This window comes from Phoenix dactylifera, chromosome 1, assembly GCF_051530095.1.
Source record: "Phoenix dactylifera cultivar Ajwa chromosome 1, Ajwa_hap1_PhDact_Kaust_v1.1, whole genome shotgun sequence".
Classification (NCBI taxonomy): Eukaryota; Viridiplantae; Streptophyta; class Magnoliopsida; order Arecales; family Arecaceae; genus Phoenix; species Phoenix dactylifera.
This window is the reverse complement of record NC_143190.1, coordinates 34,277,552-34,305,372: the sequence shown is the minus strand read 5'-3', so window position 1 is coordinate 34,305,372 and position 27,821 is coordinate 34,277,552. Positions and strand designations below refer to the sequence as shown.

At 40.4% G+C, this 27,821-nt stretch overlaps 2 protein-coding genes across 3 annotated transcripts; one reads left to right on the top strand and one right to left on the bottom strand.

The window, feature by feature from the left end:
* Positions 1-12,776: 12,776 nt before the first annotated feature.
* On the top strand, positions 12,777-14,514 carry EMB3119 (Ribose 5-phosphate isomerase, type A protein). The gene is made up of 2 exons (XM_008800269.6): positions 12,777-13,386; positions 13,882-14,514. The coding sequence occupies exons 1-2, from the start codon at positions 12,952-12,954 to the stop codon at positions 14,317-14,319; spliced, it is 873 nt and encodes a 290-aa protein (XP_008798491.5). The 5' UTR covers positions 12,777-12,951; the 3' UTR covers positions 14,320-14,514.
* Positions 14,515-18,401: 3,887 nt separating this feature from the next.
* On the bottom strand, positions 18,402-22,255 carry LOC120110606 (uncharacterized). 2 transcript variants are annotated; one of them, XM_089930563.1, is made up of 6 exons: positions 22,222-22,255; positions 20,889-21,038; positions 19,931-20,017; positions 19,702-19,827; positions 19,481-19,576; positions 18,402-18,776 (listed from the first exon to the last, which is right to left on the bottom strand). In XM_089930563.1, exons 1-6 carry the CDS (start codon positions 22,235-22,237, stop codon positions 18,691-18,693), a joined length of 561 nt encoding a protein of 186 aa, XP_089786689.1. In that variant the 5' UTR covers positions 22,238-22,255; the 3' UTR covers positions 18,402-18,690. The 2 variants fall into 2 exon arrangements, with proteins under 2 accessions (XP_089786689.1, XP_038982030.3); XM_039126102.3 differs by lacking the exon at positions 22,222-22,255 and adding an exon at positions 21,385-21,565 and having other exon boundaries at positions 18,403-18,776.
* Between the last annotated feature and the right edge of the window lie 5,566 nt (positions 22,256-27,821).

Here is a 27,821-nt window from a genome sequence, read left to right as displayed (position 1 = left end):
ACACCGAAAAGACCTTAGCAGCTCTACTACGGTGGAAGACCTATGGACTTAATATTGCATAATCAAGTCTTAGTGTTTGTAACTTGAGTTCTTCATAAGAGGTAATCGAACAATTGGCCAGGTAAGCAGGTGAGAGGCTCCCCTTACTCAGAGAGTAAGGTCCTAATTAAGTAACCACCTTATAGGCTTGCCTAGACACCAGTTAGATCAATTAATCTAATATGACTAACTTATGTTGGTTCACCCTCGACTGATTAGGGAGGTTTCGATTTAGGTCTCACTCGATCGCGTATTCACATCTCATGCAAATATAAATCTACCCGCATAAACATAAGCATTAAACATCCAGGCATTTATCAAAAATAAAATTAAATGGTGATGATCATGGATCCATGATGGGGTCATTTTACAAGCACATGCACGTCAATTGATTTGATCGTCTTCAACTCTTGACTCGATCTTGATCCTCTAGGTCCAATTGTGATCAACTCCTTGATCCATCTTCAATCAACCCTTGATCTCGATCCGCGCATGTTGAGCTTGTTGATGTACATATCGATCAACCATCGACGTGCAACACACATCACAGATTACATCTCAGATTGCTTTAAAAATTAAATAAAAATAAAAATAAAATTACAATCCTTTTTATGAGACACGCAGGTCTCTAATACATGAATTTAAGATGCACGCAGGCATCTGAAAATTAAAATTACATGCATCATAGAACATCGCAAAATATTTCAGCACATTCAAAGGGTCCATCCATGATCATCACCATACGCATCACATGCATAAAAATTATTTTTCAGATCTGATATTTAACTGATTATTTCATCTCATGACTTGCTGATCATGCTAGATTTGACTCTAAATATTTGTAATCACATTATCAAAGCTTTAGAATCATTAATCTAAGCATCTAAAAATTAGTATGCAGAAAAATCAGCAAGCTGAAAATTCTGCATACATAAATTTCAGCAAGCATAATCCCTTAAATTTCAGATCTAAAATGCCTTGAAAAATTTAATTCTAATCTTAATCTACATAACCATGGCTCTGATACCACTGTTAGCATCCCTCATATGCCATGAAAATTTTGAAATAATTTTCAGATTGCAGCGGAAAAACATATGCGGGATCCGTTCATCGCATGAACGTATTTTAAAACCTTTCGTTTGTAGATAGATTAGAATTAAATTATTTTAAACCATTTTAAAATCATTAAGAAGATCAGATCTTCACCTTGTGCGGGTAGATGGTCTCTACAAATCTGATTTACGTGGATTTGTAGAAGGTTCAATGGAAGCCGCACACGTGTCCGGCCTCTACGGGTATCCACACGAAGTATTGAACCAGTCGAAGCCTTCGTATCTCTCCAGGGTGCTAGCTCCCTTGCAGAGATGGCTTTTGATGGCTGAAGTCCTCCCTTTCAATCAACTCTTGAATGCCTAGGGAGGAGGAGGAAGAAGGATGGATCAAAAGGAACAAGAGAAAAGAAACCCTTGCAGCCTTTTCCTTTCTCTTTGTTTTGGAATCAAGAGGAAGAAGGAGGAGAGCCACCAAGAATTTTCTTCCTCTTCTCTTGCTTGCAGATGAAAGGAGGAGAAGGAGGATGACTTGCTGCCGTGAACATCAAAAGAAAAGGATGAGAAGAGGGGCCGAACCCCTCCTCCTTTTATTTCTCCATGAGATAAGGATGAGCTCCTAATTTTTAGGAGCTCACCCTTATCTCCTTAATTCGGCAGCAAGGAGGGGCTTACGCCCCTCCTTTTTCTTCCACGCACTTCCCAAGGGGAGGGGCGTGGGCCCCTCCCTCATATCCCATTTTATTAGCCATTTAATCAAATTAAGTGGCAAGATGGTTTGGGTTCATTTTATGAGTCCAATCCTATTCAAAATAGGATTTTTATGAACCCATTTCAATTTCCTCCTTATCCTAATCTAATTAGGATTTAATTGAACCATGACTCTATTGAACTCTTCAATCCTAATCCAATTAGGAGTCATAAAATTAATTAGATTAAATTTAAAATTAATTAGGACTTAAAATAATCCTAATCTAATTAGGACTTATTAAATTTCAGCCCTAAGAAAATTAGGACTTTAGAAATCCTATTCCTAGTAGGATTCTAATTTAATTTGAAATCCTAATCCAATTAGAACTCCATGAATCCCACTCCAAGTAGGACTCATGATCAAGTCCAATTAATAAATCTAATTAATTAAATTAAATTGCAATCCGATTGCAATTAATCCTTCTTCTAACCACTAACTCTTAGCGGGTTTTCATTTATCAATCTAATTGATTATTTGTGATTCCTAATCACATCCAACCATCGGATCGGTCATTACCTCTAATGTGTGTGACCCCATAGGTTCCATTCTGACTGGTAGTGAGATATATTGTGATCTCTATCACAATATCATTGAAAACTCCTTTCAATGGGTTGAAACAATTTCAACTCAACTCATCAGGGTTTATCGACCATCTCGATGATCCCTGTGAGTCTCACCATCTACCAGTGACACCTAGCAGTATGTAGTGGCCATCCAGCAGAATAGAATGATGAACCTCTAGGTGCAGTTATCGTATGATACAGTCCTTCTATCGTGGATCCCTACAGACCGGAGGTCATGGATAACTCGTCAAACCCCGTCGTCTGTCATATGTCTAAATTTATTCGACTTGAGTTCGATAGTGGAAAACTCTTTCTCCACTGTATATTATTGCCCTGGCCAAGGTCTCATATGACTAGAGACCATGTATATGTGCAGGCAAACTACAATAACCTCACTGTGAGTAGCCGAAGCACCGCAAATCAAAGGACCAGTCACACTACTGCAACATCAAGTAAGTCACTGACGAGTGGATAGACATCCAAGTGACTTCTTGTCTTGGTCACGCTCAGTACCTTTGTTCTCTAACAAGCACCTGCACTCTCACTTCAATGTCCCTACACTGTGGACTCGAGTCTCGTCCATCCATAAGGAAAGCGATCTGTGCACTGATCGGATCGATCACCGTCCTCGTGATGATCCATTGATCATGAGCATTTAGAAATTAATCACCAATGATACATGGCTCAAATTCTCAACTCTTGAGAATATGTATCATCATCTTATTAATTTCTTGGACGATTCATAGACACATAAACAATATGAATGAAAAGATGCCCATTTATTATTCAATAATAATAAAGTCAAGTACAAATTTATGTCCCAGAGAAAATAATGTGTCTGCCAGATTGGCTTCTAGGGCATACATCTAACACCACCGTGCCAGCAAGCATCCCGTGATGCAAGCCGAGATCCCGTGCCAGCAACGCCCGCGTTCTTCACGCGCTGCCAGCATCCCAACTGCATCCCAGCAAGGAAAATCCCAGCTCCCGATTCATCTTCCGTGATCCAAGCAGCCGCTCCAGCCGTCCGCAGTGCATCACCGCCTTCTCCTTCCTCCCGAGATCCAGGCTCTCCCTAATTCGTGATTCACCCTCAAATCCCAGCTCTTCCGTGAACAGCTCCTCCCCATCGATCCCGCTTCCAATCCGGCACCCAAAGAAGGGATGAGCACCCCAGCATCCTTCCTCTTCCGCGTGCGATCCTGGACGATTCGCCTCCCAGCAAAAATCCCGCAGTGCCCCAGCCACGGATCACCATCCAGATCAGCTCCCTCCACCTCATCCGCGTGCGATCGCCTCCTCCCAGCGTCTGGAGCCGCGTCCGAGCTCCATGATCAACGTTCCCAGCTGTCTCCCGGAATCCCAGCGACCGCATTCTTCACACGGAGAAAATCCCAGCGCTCCGCAATCACCGTCGCTGCCAGCTTGTCCCCAACGCGTCTCCAAGAGCTATAAGAAGGAGGGAAGAAGAAGAAGGAGGGGTGTGCTCGGTTGGGGTCGGTTCCAAAGAATAGAGGAGGGAGGAGCTCGGCTTGGTGCGGGATTGGGGCCAAGAAACAGAGGTTGGGGAGAAGAAGGGGGGCGGACCAGCAGTGCTCTGTTTTCAATCTGAAAATAGAGCATTACGTTTCTTGTGTTTTCTTTTTAGTTTTTTTTTCTTTAAGAGGTTATGTTTTTAATTGGTGTTTAGTCGTTCTGTTTTGAGTATCATGTTGTTCTTATTTCTTTATTTTTATTTTGATTGAGAGCAATGTTTTTAGTAAGAGTTTTATTTTGAGAGCATGTTGTCTTGGGATTTTTAGTTTTAGTTTAATAGAGAGATCTATTTATGCTAAAGTTTTTAATTTCTATTGTTTTTAATTTCCGTTCTCCAAATTCTGTAATCTTTCTTCTTTGTTATGCAATACAATTAAATCTTCCTTCATGCAATCGATGTTCTAGTCTTCAATATTCTTAGCACTGTTTTCATCCATTTTATGCCAGAGTTTTCTTTTTCATTAAATATATAAATGATCCTTGAATTTAAGTACCTGTCTTTCAGTTAATTTCAATTAGAAAACATTCTCCGGTAGACCAGAGAATCATTCAAACATCCCCGACGTAATGTTTTTCTTTTATCATTCAAAAATCGATTTCAAATCCGAGTGAACGTTCTAATTTTTTTGCAACTCCAATCGCCTCTCTGTGGATCGACCTCTTACAACCACTATTCTTCGAGTAGAACAGGTAAGAGTTAAATTAATTTAAACTTTGTTTGTCGGTTCTAACAACGATCTGTTTAGCGTATTTTTAAGTAAACAGAAACCGCACAACACCCTCTGTATGGCATCACCGCGAATCGGCAAACCCCAAGCTCCCCGGACAATGTCTCAGGATTGAGGGAAAGACAGCCAAACCTTCTCGAAGCGGAATGGGCTCTAGTGACTTGAACCCGAAACCGTCGAGATCAACAAAGGACAATGATCCGAAGCAATTCGGGGTAGGTGACTAACCCTGTAGGAGGAAAATCTGATGAGCTAGTCAGTGGAAGCAACAGCCCTATCTAGTCGCTCCCACACCCTAGCTTGTCCGGACTGGTTGTTACACCAAGTGAACTGCGGACCGGAGAAACCCAGATCAACTAGGCCGTTACGCGAGAGGAAATCACGGAACTCCCTCCTATCCATAGTATCAGTGAAGGCCCTACCTCCTCGTTTCTCACTCCCCTCCAAGATACAATTGAAGTCAACCACCAACGCAGTCGGAAGACCCTGAGCAATCAAGTGGGTGAGCTCATCCCACAGAACCCTCCTGGTCCGATGGTTAGTACTAGCATACACTCCGCTCAAGACCCACGAAGCAGCATTAGGTTCCGAGATAATCATAATAACCTATTGGGAGCAGTTATGAAATACGTCGACTGTAGCCACACCCCGCTTCCACAGAGCCACAATGCCCTCGGTAACCCCTGGGAATCTACTGCATGTGACTCCCAGTCAACCTCAAACCGCCGTAAAACACGACAGAGTCCTCGATCGGATAGTCATGTTTCATAGAGTAGGCAGATCTCTGGACTGTGGATCCGGACCAACCTCCTAAAGGATGACATGAAGGCCGGCTTTGCCGTCCTCCTACAGTTCCACGCAAGAATCTTCATGGGGAAAAGTCCGAGAGGTCGGCCACAGGTACATCAACCCTTTGGGCCGCAGGGTCCATCACCATCTCGTGATCAGAGTCGACCCACTGACCCTCATCCACACTAGCCCCGGACACGACTCGCAACACTGCCGCCTTCACCCGTTGTACGACTGTTGAGTGATCCGCGGATCTGCTAGCAGCCCCCTCATGACCACTCGAGTCACCTACCCCCGGCTCCACAAGTGCAGGCATGTCCCGCCCTACCAGAGAGTCACTCATGGAGCAGTCAGTGCAGACAGGAACCCCACTAGTCTTAGTCGCGTCACCCGGATCGGGCCCGCCCGAGGCACCATCCTCCTGCCCCACATCCACCTCTAGAGGGCCTAGAGTAGTGAGGATCGCGGACGGCAGATCCACCCCCGGGACCTGGGCCCTAAACTAGAAACCACAAGCACTAGGCCCCGCAAACTGGGCCAATGGATCAGGCCTTGTGTCAGGCCCCATAGGGCCCGGTTGGGCCGTGAACAGTGGAAGGCCCCCGCCTACAGGGGCCTTCCCAGGGGCTTCCGCGCGTGGCCCAGCCAAGTTGGGCCACGCGCAGACCTCCATGCGAACCACACGAGGCACACGTGCCCCACGTGTCGCTGGACCGGCCGAGCCGCCCCTGTGACCCGCCTGACCCTGGCCCAGGGAGCGGCCCACTTCTAGTAGCAGCCCGAAATTTCTAGGCCGTTTCTTGGGCTGAACCGTAGGCTGGCCCGCCGACCCAGAGCTCGGCCCGGCCTGATCTAACGAGCCAGCCTGGATCCCAGGCGGCCCGGTCCTATCCGCCACGGGCACCGAGTCAACATGTCCCGCGAGCGAGTCGCCGGCCTTGTCGACTCGGAAACCCTCCTCTTGCCCGTTGGAGGCCAGGACCGCCACCACCGGTGGGGAGTGGCGGAGGGCCACCTTAGTGGGCTTTTGCCAGCCCTCGAGGTCCGGCAGGGATACCGGAGGGCTGGGCGGAGCAACCGGTGGAGTAGGCCGAGAAAGGGGCGACCCGGCAGAGGGCTCGGTCACCTTCCCTAGCTCCAGCGGACCTTTCTCCCGCGGCTGCCGGGCACGGGAGGTTACTAACCACGGGCCATAGATCGGGCCAGGGCCCTCCTCCCCTAGTGAACTCACTTCGGTCGGAGCTAGAGCCCCAAACCGGCACGCTGGCTCGAGATGCCCAATTCTTCCACACCAGACACAGAGATCCGAGATACTTTCGAAGACGAAAGGTTGCCAGATAGCCTTCGTCCTCCCGAGTATCCGTATCCCTGGGAGGAGGGGTTCGGACGCGTCGATAGCCACCTTGACATGAGCGAAGCCCATGGATCGTCATCCCTCTGTGACTTCGTCCACGGCCATTAGCCTCCCTGCCTTGGCAGCGATATCCAGAATGGTCGAAGTCAACCAATACTCTGAGGGGAGCCTAGGTAGCCGGAGCCAGACCACTACGGTCTTGACCGGAGTTTTCCTAGGTAGGAAGTCCGGCACCCACGGCTCCATAGCTAAGAGTTGCCCCGCCACCACCCAGGGCCCCTCCAACAGGGCGCGATCCCGGACCTCCGGCAACCGGAACCGCAACGCGAAGTGGTCTTCGGCAAGGGTGACCGCCATCACCTCCCCTATTTTCTTCAACCGGGCAGCCACATCCTTGGCCACACACTCGACCAGTACCCGCCAGCCGAGGCTCCGACCGACCAGTGCTAGTCCCTCCCACTTCCGACGAGCAGCCTCAATGGGCTCCTTCGGGAGCTCGATGACCGATGAGAAGTGATGGCTCAACCGAGCCACCTCCGCCTCCGTCAGCCGGTGGGTAACCCATGGCCCAGGTTGCACCTGGCCACCTGGTCGGTCCTCTTTCCTCCCCTTAGACGTACCTATTTCTTGAGCTGCTACCTCCGCCCACGACCTCGTCGACGGCGCCGCAGTCTGCTTTGTCGAGGCTGGATCTTTGTTTGCTTCCGCCGTCGTCGTCCCCGACGCCTGCTCCCCGACCGAACCCATCAACCCCACCATCGGCAGCTTCTCCTTCGTCTGATCCATTAGGTTTCCCTGTAGGAAAGAATGAAACAGCAACCCTTCGTGCACAGGGTGTTAGACAGAACCAGGTAGCCGCAGAGCTCCCCTTCCGCCGAGCACCGCCGGCGAAGAAGACCGTTGGCACGCTCAGACCTTTCTCTCTCCTTAGATTTTCTCGCTCTAAAGAGCCATTCTCATAGCCCCTTCCTCTCTTCTTCTTTTCAGGAGATGGTTTGAATATCCATTCCCGGCTAACCTACAAGATTTAAGCTTTTGGCCCATCTAACCTGCATTTTTTAAGCATCGTCTAAGGGCCCATTGAAATCTAGCCTAAATTGTATCCTATAGATCTATTGGTTTGAAGAAAGAAATCTTGTTTTTTTTCCACAAGATTCGGGCTAGGAGGCATTGGGTTGATACAAGCCATAAATGAGATTCTTAATCAATGAATCTAACAAGAAATGCAGCCCAAAGCCTATTGAATTATGCAAAGATCCTAAATATTTTTGCGGTGCATAAGATGACTTGTTGTGCTACTTTGCAACGAATGTTGCTACATCATAAACCTTGTGGGTGCACAAAAATTCTATTTGATGGCTGTAAATTCATCATAGTGTTATAGAATGAGCATTGTAACACATATCATTTTCTTGACATCTTAAATTTTTGTCTTGCATACATGATTAGTACAAGACATGAGAGGTAGATGAGAGTCATACAAAGTGGCACTATCTAATATTTTTAATTAATTTTGTTATCATAATCATCCTGTAAAATATTTGTATATTTTAAAATTATATCTTCGTGATTATAACTAAGATTGTCCTTATATGAATAGTATCTTTTCATGCTTAGGGTTTATCATTTACAAAGTGATTAATATAAGGAGACCAAAAAAGAGAGAACGGGCGAAAGGATTAATGAATTTAATCAACAGTGATTATGATATAACATGTAGAAGAATGAGAGAATTGATCATGAAAAGAGACGATGAAGGTATCATCGGCTACTCCATACATGATCAATTTTGTTACTCAACCCTTACATGGAAGGAGAAGTAAGTCGACTTCCTTGTTTGTAGGAAAGAGTCGAGCCACTTTCTTGATGGTAGAACAATTTCTACCTTCAACTTTGTAAGTTATTCGAACTCTGCGTGTAAGAAAGTTAACCCTCAACACCATGGATCCCTCAATCTTCATGAGCAAGCAAGTTGAATCTCTAATTTATAGAAAGCTTGACATTTATGCAAAAGTAAATTGATTTCTCAATTTGGACTACTAGATGTTCATATAAATGTAGATCAAATCTTTACTCTTCCGATAGAATTGGAGCCACATCCTTTCATATTTGGAAGATTCTTTCACGATCAAGAAATACTTCGGATCTTAGAATTCTGAAAGCGCTCAATATATAAGATTGCAAGATAAAAGACTAATAAAAATGTTGTTGTTTCAAAATACGAGTGTAAATAGATTTTTCTTCCTCTTTTTACAGACTGAAAGTTTTTTTCAGTAATATTTTTTTTGAGAGATAGTTTCTTATCATAGTAACTCAATTTTTTTTATGGATGCCAGTGGTTTCTTGTATAAATAATCTCCTATTAGTTTTTGCCGTGCTGTCTTCCATCCCCTCTGTCCTGATAACTATCGTTAGAAACATAATTTACGTACAAAAACGATTCACATGTCATTACTAGAGTCAGAAATGGCTAAACACGAATGCAAGGGCCATTTGGTAAAGCTATTGAAGTACCAAAAAATATTTTTTTTTGCCATTCAAAAATATTTTTAGATAATATAATAGCATTTGACATTTGATAAAAAATAAAAAAACAGTTTTGGCTTTGCCACAAAGCTGAAAAGAACTACTTAAGAAAAGCTTTATTTTAGAGCTTCTCCTCAAAAGTGCTTTTTCATCAATATCGAAAAGCTGTTTTGATTTTAATAAAATTTTTCTGATGACCAAAATGCCCATTAACAAATCTTATGATTACCGCCCCATTTGGAGGAGCTGTTGGCAGTAAAACTTTTGGAAGTAGAGCTTTTATAAAAAGTTATTTGCCGTTTGGTAACTATATTTATAAAGTATTTTGCCACTTTAACATGTGTTTGGTAAACAATTGAAAAAGTACTTTGGTATTACAAAATGATTATAAAAGACATTGCATAGTATTATACAACAGAGCATAATAAAATATAATACATATTCATACATAAATATATAATATAATATAATATTATTATAATATAGTAATATAATATTGTATACTATAGCATAGTAATTTAATATAATATTAAATTATTTAACATAATATATCAATATATTATGATATAATGTAATATAATGTTATATTTATAGTATAATATAATAATAAAGGTATAAAATATTATAATTATTAGCGTAAATTAATTTTTCACAATATAACAAATTTTCTAGCTAGGTGATAAAATTGATTAAACAATTATTAAAAGAAAATTTTGTGTAATTATTATATTTTATCAAAGGTATTTTAGTGAATAAAATAGCTTTCCGACCGGGCCTAAAAGTGATTTTCCGTAAAGCTCCAAAATGAAGCTTTTTCCAAAAAAACTATTTTTAGCTTTCTAAAAAAAGCTAAAATAGCTTCCTAAAAATTTATCAAATACTCTTGATGCTTTTGGAGGACCAGAAAGTATTTTTTGGCCCTCCAAAAGCTCTCCGAAATAGAGACTACAACTATAAATATAACATAATATAATAAAAAACTAATAATATATTATGTTGCGTTATATTATATTATTGTAGTCATACATAATTATAATATAACATAGTCCTATATTTTATTATAAGCATAATATAATATATTATTACAATCATAATTGTACATTACTATTATAATAAAAATAGCTACATTATGATTATATATGATATTATTATAATAATAATATTATAATATACAATTCATAATATAAAAGATAATATATTAAATTATATTACATTATATTATATTACATTATATATTATGTTATAATTATAATAATAATACATTATATTATAGTAATAATGTACCATTAATAATAACAATACTAATAATAGTAGTAGTACTAATATTAGTAATAATACTAATCATAGTAGTAGTACTAAGATCAATAATAATATTAATAAAAGTAATAGTACTAATAATAGCAATAGTGAAAAAATAGTAACAATATCAATAATAATAATAATACTAATAGTAATTATACTAATAATAGTAATAAAACCATAAATCGTAATAATACTAATTATAGTAATAATACTAATAATAGCAATAATACTAAAATAGTAATACCAGCAATAATAGTAATAATACTAAGAATAGTAATACTACTAATAAAAATTACTACTAAAATAGTAATAATAGTAATGATACTAAAAATAGTAATAATATTACTACTACTAATAATAATAATGCACTAATATTAGTAATGATAGAAATAATATTAATAATAGTAATACTACTACTACTAATAATAATAATAATGCTAATAATAGTAATAATATTTATATATATGTGTGTGTCCATATGTGTGTGTGTGTGAATATACATACATACATACATACATATATACACACACACACACATATATATACTTACATACATACATACATACATACATACATATACATATATGTACATACATATATGTACATGTCTGTATGTACATAGGTAGATATATATATATATACACATATATATTACAATCATAATTTTATATTATTATTATTATGGTTGAAATTTGGCCTGAAGGTGACCACGCCAGAGGAAACCAAGAAGACGCTGACCGGGATGGAGAAAGGGGAGAAAGGAAGCCACCTCCTGCGCTCCAGGGTATCTGGACAAAGCCTTGGCTGGGGATTCCGGCGGGGGCCCTCCGATGGTTAAATTAGCAGAGTTTTTGGAAAGGTTTCTAAGTGTTTTGAATTGCTTTGTATTTCTTTTAATAGCTTACCGAAGGCCTTTTCTAACCCCTTTTATAGGGCGAGCTGTGATCAGCTGGAGGCGGCGTGAACCATAGAGATCAATTATGCAGGCGGAGGATTCGGGAGATATCTTTCCAGATTTATTCTGAGGATCCGTGGGATCTTTGACGGGATCAAGGTTGATAGGGCTCAGGTCGGCTCGGCCTTCGAGGAGGTCCGAGGTCAGCCTGACCTCTAGTCGAGGTCGGCTCGACTCTTAGTTAGGCCGAGGCTTGGCTCGCTCGGTAGGACTTTGGTGGTTCCACGCTGGAGTAGGACGATCCATTTTGCCTTCCATCAATTATTATTATTATTATAATACTAGTTATATTATGATAATATGCGATATTATTATTATAATAGTATTATGGTATACGATTAATAACATAAATGATAATATATTAGATTATATTATATTCTATTATATGATTATATTATAATATTATTATTATATTATTATTAAGTATATATAATAATATTTAATAATAATATAATATAATCTATTATTAGATTAGATTCCAATCTGTTATATTATATTATATTAATATATTGTATTACAATATTATTGTATTATATATTATGTGGTAATTATAATAATATTATATTATGTTGTAGTCATATTGTACTATTATATTGTATTATATTTTACTATGCAATATTTTTTTTTATTTTGATTACTAAATATATGTTAAAGTTTCATAATTTTTAAAAAATATAATTACTAAATAACAAATAACTTCTAATAAAAAATTTATTTTCAAAGTTATATTTTTAATCTAATTCATTCTGGAGGGACTCGGCTGTCTTGATTGATCGCCTTCAGGTGGAGAGGCGGGAGGTGGTGGAGCACCTACTTTTGTGTGACATGCGACGGATGCTACGGGATTGCTGGGCTATTCAGATCAGACATGTCCTTCGGAAGGCGAACCGAGCTGCAGATTGGGTCGCCTCCTTCGCTGCACAGCATTCAGGAGAGTTTCTATGGACCCAGGAGGTTCCTGAGAGCTGCTTGAGCAGCTGAACCACTAAAAAAAAAAAAAAAATTATATTTTTCAAAAGCCCTACTGTCGATAGCAATACGAGACACAGGTAATTAACCAAATCTTATCATTTTAATTTTTAGTAAAATAAAACATTAAAATATTAATTTTATTTTGTATTCTTTTTTACAGGCTCGATATCTATCAGCGAGAAAAGACCCCACCAACCCCCGATGCACCTCGCCTTCCAACCCTCAAACCAAGCCCCCAAAGACAAGAAGCGAAAACGTCCAAAATAACCTCCATCCCACCAACCACCACCACCACTTCCCTTGGTCCCCGGTTACCTCATCTTCTCCCCTCCCTCCGAAACCCTCTTTTTCTCACCCTAACCCCAACACCACCCTTTATCCCTCCCGATGGCCACCTTGTCCCTCCTCCCCTCTTCTTCCTCTTCCTCCCCCTCCTCCTCCCTCCTCCGCCGCCATGCCCTCGCCCTCCGCCCCTCCTTCCTCCCCTCCCCCCACCGCCGCTCCGTGACCCCCATCCGAGCCCTCTCCTCCCCTTCCCCGTCCCCGCCCGCCGCCCTCACCCAGGACGACCTCAAGAAGCTCGCCGCCGTGAAGGCCGTCGAGTACGTTACCAGCGGCATGGTCCTCGGCCTCGGCACCGGCTCCACCGCCGCCTTCGTCGTTGCCGAGATCGGGGACTTGCTCGCCTCCGGCAAACTCACTGGCATCGTCGGCGTCCCCACCTCCAAGCGCACCTTCGAGCAGGCTAAGTCCCTTGGGATCCCCCTCTCCACCCTCGACGATCACCCCCGCCTTGACCTCGCCATTGATGGCGCTGATGAGGTGATATCTCAAACCTCTGTTTAGCGTTGGAACCAACTCATTTGTTTGTTTCTCCTCTTCTTTTCGGCCTCCTTGAAAAGAAAGTCGGAATCTTTAGCTTTTTTCCAAAATATAAATATGAAGTTGGGACTTATAGCTTTCTCTCGCAGAAAAAGTTCGGATTTTTAGCCTGTTGTCTTGTTCTGTTTCATTGGAGTCCGTTGGATTGAATCCTCTTCATGGTTTTGTTGCTTGTAGCTTGCTAGGTGAAGATTTTCCTATGTGCTTCCTCGTATTAAGACACGCAGTGTTTGTTTGTTTGTTTGATTGATTGATGACTTGGGATAATGATAGCCACTGTAAATAACTTGATGGTCTCATGGATATGTTATAAGATGCCTGGCATGATCCTTTTGTGCAGTTTTCCTGTTCTTTTATTTTCGTTGTTGTAATTTTCATTGTTGTTCAGAAGATTTGTTCATTTGAACTATAGAATATGAATTTGTACTGAAACAGGTGGACCCGGATCTTAATCTCGTGAAAGGACGTGGAGGGGCTCTTCTTAGGGAGAAGATGGTGGAAGCTGCATCGGATAAATTCGTTGTGGTTGCGGATGAGACAAAACTCGTCACTGGTTTGGGTGGGAGTGGACTGGCAATGCCAGTGGAAGTTGTGCAGTTCTGCTGGAAGTATAACCAGGCAAGGCTGCAAGAGTTATTTAAAGAAGAAGGATGTGAGGCAAAGCTAAGATTGGATGCTGATGGAAAGCCTTATGTTACCGACAATTCAAACTACATTGTGGATTTGTACTTCAAAACACCGATTAAGGATGCACCAGCTGCAGGAAAGGAGATCTCAACCTTGGAAGGGGTTGTAGAGCATGGGTTGTTTTTGGACATGGCAAGTGCAGTTATTATTGCAGGAAAAGATGGTGTAAGCATGAAGTCCAAATGAATTTATCAAGAGATATGCGTAAGTACCCTTAATCGACTTTTCTTCCTTTTGGATGTACACTTCATTATATGGCCAACTAATGTAGGCCACAATTGAGACATGTATTTATTTTCAGCGTTATCTTTTCATGGGTTGAATTTGGTTTCCTTCAAGTGAATAAAGAAACAATGGGAGGATCGTGATGTTCAAAATGAACCCATTGTTAGTTTTGGGTGTTGTCATGAAATTTTTTTCTATTCTTATATTTCACTCTCTAGATGGCTAATAATAATCCAAATGAAAGGAGGGATTCGTTCTGTGCCTATGAAATTCTTATATTTAGATGTGCAAAGAACTTTCAGTAATTATATCTTTTGTGTTTAGTTGGTGACTTGTTACTTTTGTAAGTAACTTCTAATAAAGAAAAAAATACTGTCATAAACCAGAAATATAGATGGGCAAAGTTTTGTTTTTTTAGGACAAAAGTGCACATGATTGAGCGCGCACGCACACACCCATGTTTTACCACTTTTTGGAAAAGCTTATCTTTGCGAGTCCTTGAATGAGAAAATAATTAGCATAACTGGCAGCGCTTAGCTGGTAAAACAAGGGCATAGTGACGAACACAGAAGGTTGATGAAGTAAGTGACCATGTGTTTTCCAAATCCAGTTTGCCGAGTCAGATTAGCTTTTGCTTATTGCTTATGTCAATAACAACCTTGTAAGCCCAGCTTGCCAAATCAAATCATGTTTGTCACTTGAATGACAACCTTGAACACAAACCAGTTTCTTGTGCAGACTATTTGGCTAGGTCAGTTTTAATCGCTACACATCTTTTGAGCTTTTTACAGCAATCAAGTTTTGTTTGTATTATTCTAGTGTGCATTATACGTAGGGATAACTTGCATGGTCACATTTAAGCAAAGGTTATTGATTTAAAAGTTTTGTAACTTAGAAGCAGCATATTTAGTTACAGTCAGTCCATCCCCTTCTTAGGTTAACCTAGTCTGTAGGTGACTAGGTGACATTCTAATGTCCTCCTCTTTTGGCTCTTACAAGACATGTCTGCATTGGTTAGATTTGTATTTTTCACTCCAGCTGGTAGCTGATAATTGCCAACAATGCTACATACTTTCCTATGCAGGCCTGCTCAAATATCCTCTCCCATTCCTCTTGCTTGTTTGCGAAAGATGTGTTGTAACACTGTTGTTGGGTTGTGAATATTAGCTGCGGCAATATAACAGATTCATCCTTTCTTCTGCTAGCAGAAACTATTTTCTTCTTGCCTTCCTTAAAGATTTTATTGCAGCCAGCATCTAAAGGTTCCCTGCATGCTTTATTTTGTTATTTTACTAGGTATTGCTTAATTACCATAATCAATATTCCTAATCTTGACTGTTTGAGGGCAGCCAGCCACTCCTTTCTTAGCAAAATTTTCTTCAAATCTTATCTATGGGCATGTTGAGTAATATCAATGTTTCCTTCCTTTTCTATCCTGTTGTTCTCGAATACATGTTTTATTTAGATCTTCTTTTTTTTTTAATCTGTTTAGCTCTATATTTTTTGAGAGAATGGTGAGTTCTTCTTTTTCAGTTGCTGGGTTCATGCCTGGATTTAGGTGCTGCAATTTAAACAAAAGCTTTAACTCAATGCTGTTGCAAATGATTGCAACTGAACAACATGCATACGTTATTTAAAGAAATCTAGCCACAAATTTAGATTACAAAGTCTGCCACTAAGAACATAAGCTCAAAATTTGAAGTTAAAAATTTCCTTTCTGGGAAAATCTATAATTCTAAATAATTCTTTTTGAATAGTCAATGTTTCATATGAAAATTACAATTACATTAAGGTATATCATTAATATTAAACTTTCATCAATCTAAAACATATCAAGTAGTGAGCTAATCTAATGTGCTTATCACATCATAAGCTTTTTGGGAAAAGATAGGGTAAAACTCATTTTGTACATAAAACTCCTCAAACCTGTTTTGAATCAAACATAAATTCCTAGTTTTGTTGAAGACTTCCCAATTTAATTTTTCCGTTCATCATGTTTCACTCGTTTCGTGAAATTAAAAAATAAAAGCCCAAACACTTGTAAGAAAGCCTCAACCTCGCTTCCTTGAGCCACAATTTTATATTCTTTTCTCACTTTTGATTTTGTGAATGCAACCCTTTGCATGGGTTCTAAAGTTATTGCTGCGAGCTATGATATCACTGTTAAAGAGGGTTCAAGGATACAGAGTAATTGTTGAAGAGTTTTTCTTTTCGAAAAAAATATATTTTTAAAGAAAGGAGGGAAATCCACCTGCTCTAAAAATACCTGAGTCAAGACATGGCTGCTATGACCACTGTGGCAAGCTCCAATCCACAATAATTGTGGCAGAGTGTTGAGGTAAATATTTAGTGAAATTATAAAGAATAAGATGAAGAATAATTATGCCAAAAAGAAATAGTACTCAGATTAATTTACTCAAAATGGTGTGATAATTTACTGGGAGGACATGAGCATATCCAATGAAAAATTTATGGAGGATTAGGTAGAGAGGGGGTTGGATCTTGTCCAAGGTTCATAAATTATCTAGGTAAGACCTAAAATTCACATAAGTTGAGAGAAAATATTTCGAAGAGCTTGTGGATAGCCCTAAATGAATGATTGGTGCAGTATTCATAAGGGGCTGAAGCTGTGGATCCTTTTCGGGTGTTTCAACATGCTCTTGCGAATGAGACCAAAAGAAATATACTGGTCCAAACCCAAAATTATGGTAACTGAAAATGTGAACTGAACTCAAGCACAAACTCAGGTGTCTGAACATATTTAGAAGCTACTTCAAAGCTTCTGCCAAGGGGACATAGGATAACTGGATTTTACCATATGAAAGTCCTAGTGGTGCATGAATGTATCTCCTTGCCTTAGAATCAAGATAGCTTTCCCATCTCCATTCCCTCAACAATGCAAAGAAGATTGTGGATACAGCTGACTCCCTTCCATCATAAAGCTGCTTGCTCAACCACAGCAGGTTTGAGAGTTCTGCACAACATCCTGAACACCAGAAGATTTTGAGCTCTGCTCGAAGATGCTGGTAAATCTTCCTTGCATTGAATGGTCATGATTAATTGTTTTGAGATTGAGGAAAGGAAGTTTTCGAATCACTGACTCAGGCCCATTCTTTAGCCCATTGGCTCCTCATCAGTCAAAGAGTTGTGTCTCTTTAAGGTTGGTTCCTCTCCTTGCTCCCATTTAGGTGCATCCATGGTCTTATGAGTTCCTATGTTCTATTTGTCTAGATTCGGGGCTAGCAGAATTCACTAAACAGATTCTTAGGCTGCATGGACTTCCCTGGCCCTTTCAATTTCATACATTCTATCAGATTGGTAAGGAAGGTGGTGCAACAGGTTTTCCACAAGACTAGTAATGCATAGCTTCCGATGATGATTTGAGGCATGTCAGATGCTTTTCACCCGGTTGGTTTATATTAATTTTGGCCTGTTATACTGGTGATTATGCACTGCCTGGATCAATGAATATCATTCGCTAGATTGATTCATGGAATGAGCTGATTGCTGAGGCTTGCAACTTCTGCTAGAATAAATGCTCTGCATAACTCCTTGCAGGGCCTATACATTCTAAAAGCTGGCTCTCTGTACATGCTTCTTTTACTCATCATATCCTTTTGAGTTCCTCCAGTTCCAATACACACACACACACACACACACACACACACATATATTTATATATTTGTATATATATACATATATATTTATATATAATACATACATACATATGTATATGTATATATATATTGAAAGGGGGTTCTAATCATGGAGCATGAAAATCCTAGTTTCTCTTCCAAAAATAACCTTCCCAGTCAGGGAATGCATTAGATATTTACCTAACCCAGTAGATCGTTGGGTGGATTCTATGTTAGCTCCAAGACATTGGTCAGAAAGATAAATCCTTGAGTTTGAGAAGCTACTGGCCCGGTGAGTCCGTAAAAGTTACTAAGATATATATATATATATATATATATATATATATATATATATATATATATATATATATATATATATATATATATATATATATATATATATATATATATATATATATATATATATATATATATATATAGAGAGAGAGAGAGAGAGAGAGAGAGAGAGTACTAATTGGTCCAAAAACAACCATGTTTTTCTACTTTAATCTCAGAACATGAACTCATGGATACAAAATGATAAAATCAACACCATCCAAATTCAGGAAATATGGGTTATTCCTTTTTCCTTTTTTTCAAAAATGAACACTCGACCAAAGAGATCAGGAGGCAAAGAAATCAAAAAAATCTCTGGGGTATACTGCTTAGATCCCCATGGACGAATCTCATACTTATGCTAAAGTTCCATTTGCGTTGTTCGAGTTACAGCTAGAAATAGCATCATGATGTACATCCATAGAGAGTTTGTTGCAGTAGAGGAACCTGGGGGCAAATACAATAGCATATTAGCCAAGAAATCATCCATTTCAGCAAGTCTAAAGTTGAGCGCACAAAGAGTTCAGTACAGTATTTGTCTTAGGTTTTTGATGAAAGGTAAAGGCCTTAATTTCTGAAAGGGATAACACAACTGGTTGGGGATCTAACCTAGTCACAGACCTATGAAACACCTAATTTTTCAATGGTTTGAAGCAAGTAGATTAACCCTATCAACTTCCATTACCCTATCAAGTAGATTTTTCTAATGTTTCCTTGGGCTGTTTGGTGGCTAACACTAACTACGGCTACTACTTGATATTGCAATAGAGGAATGCAAAGGATGTGGGACAACTACATTTGTTGGATAATAACAAAAAATAATCCTAAAATTTATTTCAGGAGCATTCAATGAAACCATGAACAAAAAATCCATGGTATAAAATTAAAAAATCCAGCATTAATTTCCAAACAAATCCCCATTTTATTGGAGAGCTAAGCTGCCTCATGAAGCTGGACATAGACATGGATAGATTGAAGACCATGGACTGCCATGGAGAGTTATCACATGACTGTTTGAACCCCATGATGACATATGGATTTTTTTTTAAAAAAAAGAAATTTAATCATGTATTTTTTCTTCTACTGACTGGTCTTCATTTTTTTCCCTGATTGAGAGGGAGGAGTAGAAATAATTTGGACAACAACCTCACCTTCACTGCGTGTACTAGAAAAATTAGGTGGGGAAGATGGATAGGAGGAATTTGACAAGGTAAACCCCAGGCTCGTGCAATCTGCCCCAAGAGTACCTGCAAAACATCACCACTCTATGTGAATCTGTAGCAGTATTCTACTGATATTATAGTAGTAAGCATATGTGTTATTATTATTATTATTATTATTCCTCTACTAATTAGAAGTCATGTGGCATTACAGTCTCTGAAGCAAGGGAAGCTGGTGGCATTCAGAAGATTGCTGAAGCCCTCGTGGCACTGGCAGCGGTGCCCAAACCTGGATTTCTTTGCACAAGTTCCGTTCCCACAGAAAGACCAGAAGCATGCTGTGGTAAAGAAAGCAGAAGAAAACTTGAACAGCTCATGCGGCAGCACAATTAGTGATTAAGAGAATGGTGAGATTAAACTGAAATGGGGTTAGATAGTTACGATCGAAATACGAGAAATGATCAGGTTTTGGGAACGGTGGGGCTGTCCGAGCCATAGAGTCATTGTAGCAAGCGTAATCAAAGGTACCTGAAAACACCACAGGATATGGGAGAAAACTATGGTTACAAATACTAGTTTTGGTGAAAGAATTGTTTGGCTTAAAGCACAAATTCCAGTTTGCAGAAAGATTACTTGGAAGCCTTGACCCATTACTTAATTTAATACTTTTAGAACCTTTTGATCAATTCATGCACTTTCTTCCTTGCTTAGGACCGATAGAACAAAAGACAAAAAATAGAAGATTTCACTTTTAACAGCTTCTATAAATTCAGAGGTCATAATTTTTTTTTTGACGAGTTTTGGGCATGCATGTGTACTTCAGTGATGGATTGATATTCTTATGTACAAATTTCCACTTGCGCACCTTGTTGTGTGTATAATTTCAGACCAATGACTAGCTGATGAATGACTCAGCCAAGAGCTGCCTGCATTTTTAATCCATTTTTGAGACCTCAACTTTGGAACCAAAACTAGTTGAATGAACAAGTCCCAGTCTTTTTCCTTCTTCTTCGGACCGGGATGCCCCACTCATGCCAGTAACCAAGTTGTGCAGGTGGAATCGAGTTAGATGACTAATAAAAAAGTTCAGGTTCGAATCTGAACTTTTGACTTGTTTAATAAATAGGTCAGAATCATGTTGAGAAACCGATCTATATCTAGCATAACTCTAATCCAATCCAACCTCACAAGGCCACCCCTATCTCTCACCACTCTTCTTTGATAAAAATACTGCCCTTAGCTTCCTCCTGAGCCTCATGCTTCCTGACTAGTCTTGTTGAGAAAAATGTGGGAGTGTTCCCTTAAATGACTCACACACTGGCCTCATGTTTCTGAAGAAATAAATAAAAAAAAGGAGAAGGGAACCAAAGCACTTATTGTAAAATAATTTAGATCTTACAGTTTGGAATGATGCAGGGGAGGAAGCGGAGGTGGTCGTGAATTCTAAACTGAGTCCAGCCCGGGTCACACTCGCACTCGAATCCAAATATCGCGTTGGCAGAAACCTTGCAGGTTCCCCTCCCGCATTCCACACTATCACATATCTCATCTTTAGAAAAAAAAACAACAATAATCATTTAAAATTTAATCATCATCAACATAAGACCATTAATCACCACATGAGAAATTGGCATTAGTGCATGATCAATAAATACTGAAAACAACCACTAAGACTTGAATTTGCTCAAAAAAGTTTGTCAAAATTTGGCAGAGAAGAGGTGCAGCTTCATGACCACTCAAAGGAAAAAAAAAAAAGATTAAAAGAGAATCAGATGCGAGAAAGCTTTGCATTAAAAGCAGAAACCGAGTTTGTTTGAGAGATTTGAAATAAAAGCAATGAAGTGAGAAATGTTACATGAAAACCATGAGGTTTGGAGAGGGGCAGGAGGACCTACTGAGTGCAGACTTTGGCACATCTTCTGCAGCAGCTCCTGGCGGCAGAAAGGAAGAAGCGATGGCTTGGACAGCCAACAAGGAAGCAAGCATAGCCCACCCCATTTCCTGGTCTCCTAAGTTAATGAGAGAAGTGGGATGGAGGAGGTGTTGAGGAGAAGTGGCTGGTGGTGGCAGTTGGGAGGATATAACGGAGAGTGAAGATGTTGGAATTTGAATACTTCCTTCTCCATTTATTAAATGGCTTTAAAAGACTTGCTTCTGAGGAACTGAGTTTGATTTTGGACCCCAAACCAATGTATATTGGTTTGATTTTTTTGTTCATTTAATCTTAGTTTATGGGTTTGGATTCGGGCGGCCAAAGTGTTTTTTAAGGAGATGAAAGGTGATGAGGGGGTGGGGGTTGGCGGTGGTTGCATGGGTAGAAGGACTAACGAGTTTATTAATGAAGAAATGTTAAACTTCGCATTTGCTATGACGTAGCAACCTTGTTTCTGTAATAACCTGCAACATTCGAAGTCTTGGAACCCAACAATGAAAAAATAAAGCAGGAATATAAGAATTAAATATTGTGTGGATCAAAATAGTGAAGCCAGTCTTAAATGCTAAGCAAAGATATGCTTAGAAATAATACTTGAACTAAACCGAGCAGAAACGCAATCAGAAAGAACATCTTCAAGGAAATGGGGCTTTTGTGCAACATGTCTGCTTCATTTTCCTATCTTAAAACAAGCTACGTTTATAGAAGGGGCCTGTGTTTATAAAAAGCTAGGAAGTGATGAAGGCAGTGTAGAAATTCATTAATGGGACTGCCTTCTGTCCGTTAGAAAGCAGCCTACCTTCATATATGGGCATGTGGGAGGGCTTGAACGAGTTCAAGGTACGTCATAGCAAAGCCAACCATCACAGATTAAAATGTATGCATGTATTGGTTTTCTCGTCTCTTTGTTCCTTTAGGAAATCCGGATATATAGTTTGTTGAGATATATGGAAATTACATATATTTTCTTCTTTTTTTTTCCTTCCATTTGTACTTCTATTGTACTAATTTGCCTTTTTGTACTTCCATTCTACTACCACATTTGTACTTCTCTTTGGCCTCATGTCTATATACTGGCCACATTTTACATGCAATAAGAATATAAGATCATTCCTTCAATTTCTTCCGCTTCAATTCTTTCTTTATGGTATCAGAGCATTTAGAGAATTTTGGTGCCCTTTTCTAGCGTCATTTCGTGAGAACACATCCCAGATTTGCTGGTTTTTCTTTTGCCCTTGTTCTCACTATTTTAGAGACTGTCTGTGTCGTTTTGGAACGTTTGGAAGACCGACTTCGACGATCTGTCACCACCAAGTTATTTGTCTATCACCGACTTTCTGTCGGCGAAGTTTCGTGCCCATTGGAGCGTTTGGAAGGCCAGTTCACAGCTAAGCCCACTTCGGCCTACTTCAAAGTCCAGGTCATAAGTTTTTGATTGTTGACTTTTTTTTTTCTTCTTTTTGCCATCAAATATGTCTTCTCAAAATGATGTTATCCGTCCTATTGAGATTATTTTGGATGGGACCAATTATAGTATATGGGCTTCAAATATAAAAGTTTTTCTCAAAGGAAGGAAATTGTGGTGTTATGTCTTTTGGGACTTTCCTAAACCTGAAAAGACCCTATCTGAGTCGGCTTTGGAGTATGCCGGTCACTTGGAGGATTGGGAAAGTGTTCACTTCAAGATTCTCTCTTGGTTCATCAATACTTCCATCCCATCCATTGGCAACCTTCTTCCTAAACTTGAAAATTTTGGAGCTGCATGAGACTTCTTAGTGAACCGATACAATTGCACCAATGATGGATCACTTTAGTTTCAGATAGAGATCAAACTTTATCAGATGTGTCACTAGCTAGGTCAGTCCATCTTTGATTTTTATTCTCAAGACTCTAATCTTTGAGATGAGTTGGCTGCTGCCAAACCTTAGCTTCATTGTACCATCAACATCGAGCTATTCGCTAACTATCACGATCGTAAGAAGTTCATGCATGTCATGATGGCTCTCCAAGATGATTTTGAATATACTCGAGCCATGCTTTTTCATCGCACACCACTTCCTACTATGGATGGTGCAGTTGCTGAGTTGATCTCTGAAAAGACTTGCCGTTCCATAATGAAAATGCAATTTATAGAAATTGTCATGGCTGTAGCTAATAAGACTTCCTCCAACCATTCTGCACCACAATCCCAGTCATCATCTAAAGAGCTTTTCTGTAGATACTAAAAGGAGGACGGTCATATGATTCAAGATTGTCTGAAGTTACAAAAGAAGAAGACTCGCGAGTCTCGAGGTCCCCTCCAGCAGGCTATTGTGGTTGCATCCACTGGCTCATCTGTTTCTAAGTCTTTTCAGACCACTGCTCTCATTGCATCTGATATTGAGACTTGTGAACTAGTCTGGCTCAAAACTTTACTCTCTGATTTCGCTATTCACCACCCTCAACCTATGTTTTCTATTGTGATAGCCAAGCGGCACTTCTATTGCTGCCAACTCTGTATTTCATTAGCGGACAAAATACATCAAAATAGATTGCCATGTCATTCGAAAAAAACTACAAGCAGGCACAATCCAGACCAAGTTCTTTCGAACTAGCAACCAATGTGTTGATAATTTTACTAAAGCTTTAGGTCGTGATTAGTTTTTTTATTTGCTACACAAGTCAGATATTACAGATCTACCAACTTGAGGGAGAGTATTATAGCTTAGAATCATGCACAATCTTGTATATTATAGTTTATATGATATTAGATATCACAGCTGCCATATATTGCATGCACAATCTTAGTATGATATCACATCTATCACAAATTGCATTCACAATCGTGGTATAATATCTCATATCAATATCTAAAAATCATGGGATATGATTGTCATATTCAAAATTAGTATTTGTATTAAATCATAAGATTTTACTATTATATTATAGCATATCTGATCCCTAGTATCTTTTCCATAATCATGGAATTTTGTTGCTGTATTACTATATCTAGGAGCTCAACTTATATATAAAGCACATCAATGCTATGAACAGAATAAGGGAATTCAACAAATTTTACTATAACAACTTAGGATTTCATTCAAAAAGACTAGCCAGAAAATATCTTTTAGGTTCTTTTGTCACGCCCCGACCCCACCACCCGGGTTCGGCATGCGACCGGCCGCATGAGCCCTAGAGCAGTGCCCTAAAGATCATGCAAGGCCTAAGATACACAAAAATTTCCAATAAATCCATAATTAATGTATTCAAACTAAACGAACTAAAGTGTACTGATTTCTTACATAATTTCAAATGTCCATCAATAAAAGATATGCTGCTTCTACTATCTAGCAGTCAGACTCCTTGTCGATCTCATTTCTCGTCCCACCCGCTGAACTTTACAAATTCAGTGCCTCTGAAAAAGAAAGTAAGAGTAGTATGAGCTTTTCCAGCCCAGTAAGAATCCCAACAGCCATACACAGTAATAATAATAAAATAATCAAAACATCAAATAAATGCCATTTCATCTTTTCAAAAGCTCAACAAACAACAAGTGTATATAATCAGTACATATACACAAATCCTTTTTCACATTATGTGATCCATTCCCGTATTACTCTGATTCTCAAGTTTTCAGACTTTTCACTTCTGGCTTTGGACTAACCAAGTTCATGACCCAGTCCAAGACTACACAAATCCCACGCATAAGCTCGTGGCAGCTATCCCACGCGTAAGGCCGTGGAGGCTATCCTACGCAAAAGCTCGTAGAGGCTATCCCACGCGTAAGCCCGTGGAGGCTATCCTACGCATAAGCTCGTAGAGGCTATCCCACGCATAAGCTCGTAGCAGCTATCCTACGCATAAGCTCGTAGATGGCTATCTCATGACAAGGTTAGTCCAACCCATTTTACATGTCTAGTTTTACATGTTTAATCACATTTCAATCACGTCACATATTTTCATAATTTCTCAAAAATATGTTATTCCTTCCCAATTTAATTATTCTAATACTTTCATAATAAACAAAATGCACACCTCATAGTGTCATACAAGCTCAAAAACAAATAGCAACATACTGATAAAATATATCCAACGATAAATCCAATATATGCATAAATAAAAGTGCTCAGATGTAGGGATTCTTACAGAAATTGTAGACTGACTCAAACACGGTCCGAATCACAACCTATGCGCTGGGGTGCTGAGTCCCCTGATCAAAATCTCCTGGCACCGCTGACTTTTCTCCTACAACATCAATTATATTTCACAAACTAAATTATCCAATATTTAAATATTACAAAACATAATTCACATCTACTATGGGGTCCATCACCAGGTCCCCAAACATCTCAATCCTTCCAGATCTAGGGCAGTCGGAGTGGCCCAACTCCCACCCTTGTACCTCCGGCGTATATCGTCGCCAGCCGGGGCCGCTGCCATGCCGGCGACGATGGCCGGTCTCGGTGAAAAAACCAAAAGAAAGGAAGATCCCTCTCTCTTCACGGTTGGGAGTACATCTCCCTCCCCCAAATCTTCTTGATCCAAGGGCAACAGCCATGGTGGCTATGCCCTCTCCTTCCCCAACCCGACAACACCACTGGCCGAACCATCGCTAGCCGCCACTATTGCAGTCGTCGGCGATGGTGGCCGTTCAAGGGAAAGAGAGAAGAAGAGATCTCCTCTTCTATCTCTTCTTCTTCTTCCTCCCAAGAACAGGCATGATTTTCCTCCCCCTCCTCCAACATCAACAGATGGACTTCTTTCCTCCCTTCCCCCTCCTCCTTCATCCACGGAAGAACATGGTGGCTCGGCCTTCACCCGACGGCAGCCACCTCTCCGTCATCGCCGGCCGGCGGCCAACAGACGAGAGGAAGAGGGGAAGAAGGTGGAACCACAAGGAGAAGACCTCGGTTCACCACTTTCCATCCCCAACAAAGCTCTAGAAAACCCTCTTCGACCCTTATACAGAACCGACAAACCCTACCCGCCATGAATCCTGGCCAACCCCGGCGGCCGGTGGCCGGCGGCGGCAAAATCCGGAAAGAAGAGGCCGAAACAGGGGTACCCTGTTTCGAGCTCTTCTCCGACGACTCATCGGCCAAAAACTTCACCCACGCCGCCCCAAAACAAGGAAATAAAACACAAAGGAAGGAACCATGCTTACCTCGGTCCGGTGGGGGTGCTCCGGCGGCCTTTCCGGCGACGAAAATTGGAGGGGAAGCCTTGAGAAAACCCTCGGATCCCAAGCTGTGGAGGGTCTTCGCCGAAGGGAAGAGGAAGGCTCCCCCCCCCCCCCCCCCCCGCGGCCGGCCGGATCTCGGTCTCCTCCGGCGAGTTGCCTCCCTCGACGACCGGCCTCCCCTCACGCCGCCGCCTCCCGCCCTTGCAACCCCTCTTCCACGATCGTGCCTAGGGCACGATCGTAAAAGGGAGACGGGCCCGGTATTTTCGGGCCGGCCCGTTAACCCTTTCCCCTTTTTTTTTTGGATTTTCACATTCTTCCCTCCTAAAAAAAAATTTCGTCCACGAAATTAACATACCTGGTATACCAAAGAGTTGAGGGTGTTTGGCTTTTATTTCTTCCTCGAGCTCCCAAGTGGTCTCTCTTTTTGAGTGATTGCTCCATTGCACCTTTACATAAGGAATGGTCCGACGTCGCAACACTTGATCCTTTCTATCCACAATCCGTACTGGGTACTCTTCATAAGTTAAGTCCTCATGCAGACTTATAGGCTCAAAATCTACCACATCGTTCGGATCCGGAATATATTTTCTCAGCATTGAAATATGGAATAAATTATGTACGCCTGATAAAGCTGGTGGTAGAGCCAAATGGTATGCCACTTCTCCAACTCTATCCAAGATCTCGAACGGACCAACATATCTAGGGCTCAATTTGCCACGAACCCCGAACCTCATCACACCTTTAGTAGAAGATACTTTCAAGAAAACATGATCACCAACCTGAAACTCCAGTTCTCTTCTCCTATTGTCAGCATAACTCTTTTGTCTACTCTAAATTATAAGGAGCCGTTCTCTGATCACCTTTATCTTATCCACAGTTTGTTGTACTATCTCTGGTCCCAGTACTTTTCTTTCTCCCACATCATCCCTGAGATCTCAAATAGTCTCCCTCTCGGAGTACCTACTCACAAGATTTTGACATACAAAAATTACAGCATCTCAAAACTTGATCCTTTCTATTTACCACACGTAGTAAGTCCTTTTGATCTCCTTCAAAAGAATTCCAAACTCCCATCCTTGGATTAAAATGCCATAATTATATCCCAAAGAAATTAATTTCTCTTGATTCTACATAGAGATCAAAATTGGCTTAACAGAAATAGGAGAAATCTTTAGTATCAAATGCTCTTAATATTCTATAATCATTTTTCTTTTCTTAACTTTGCCTGTGATTAG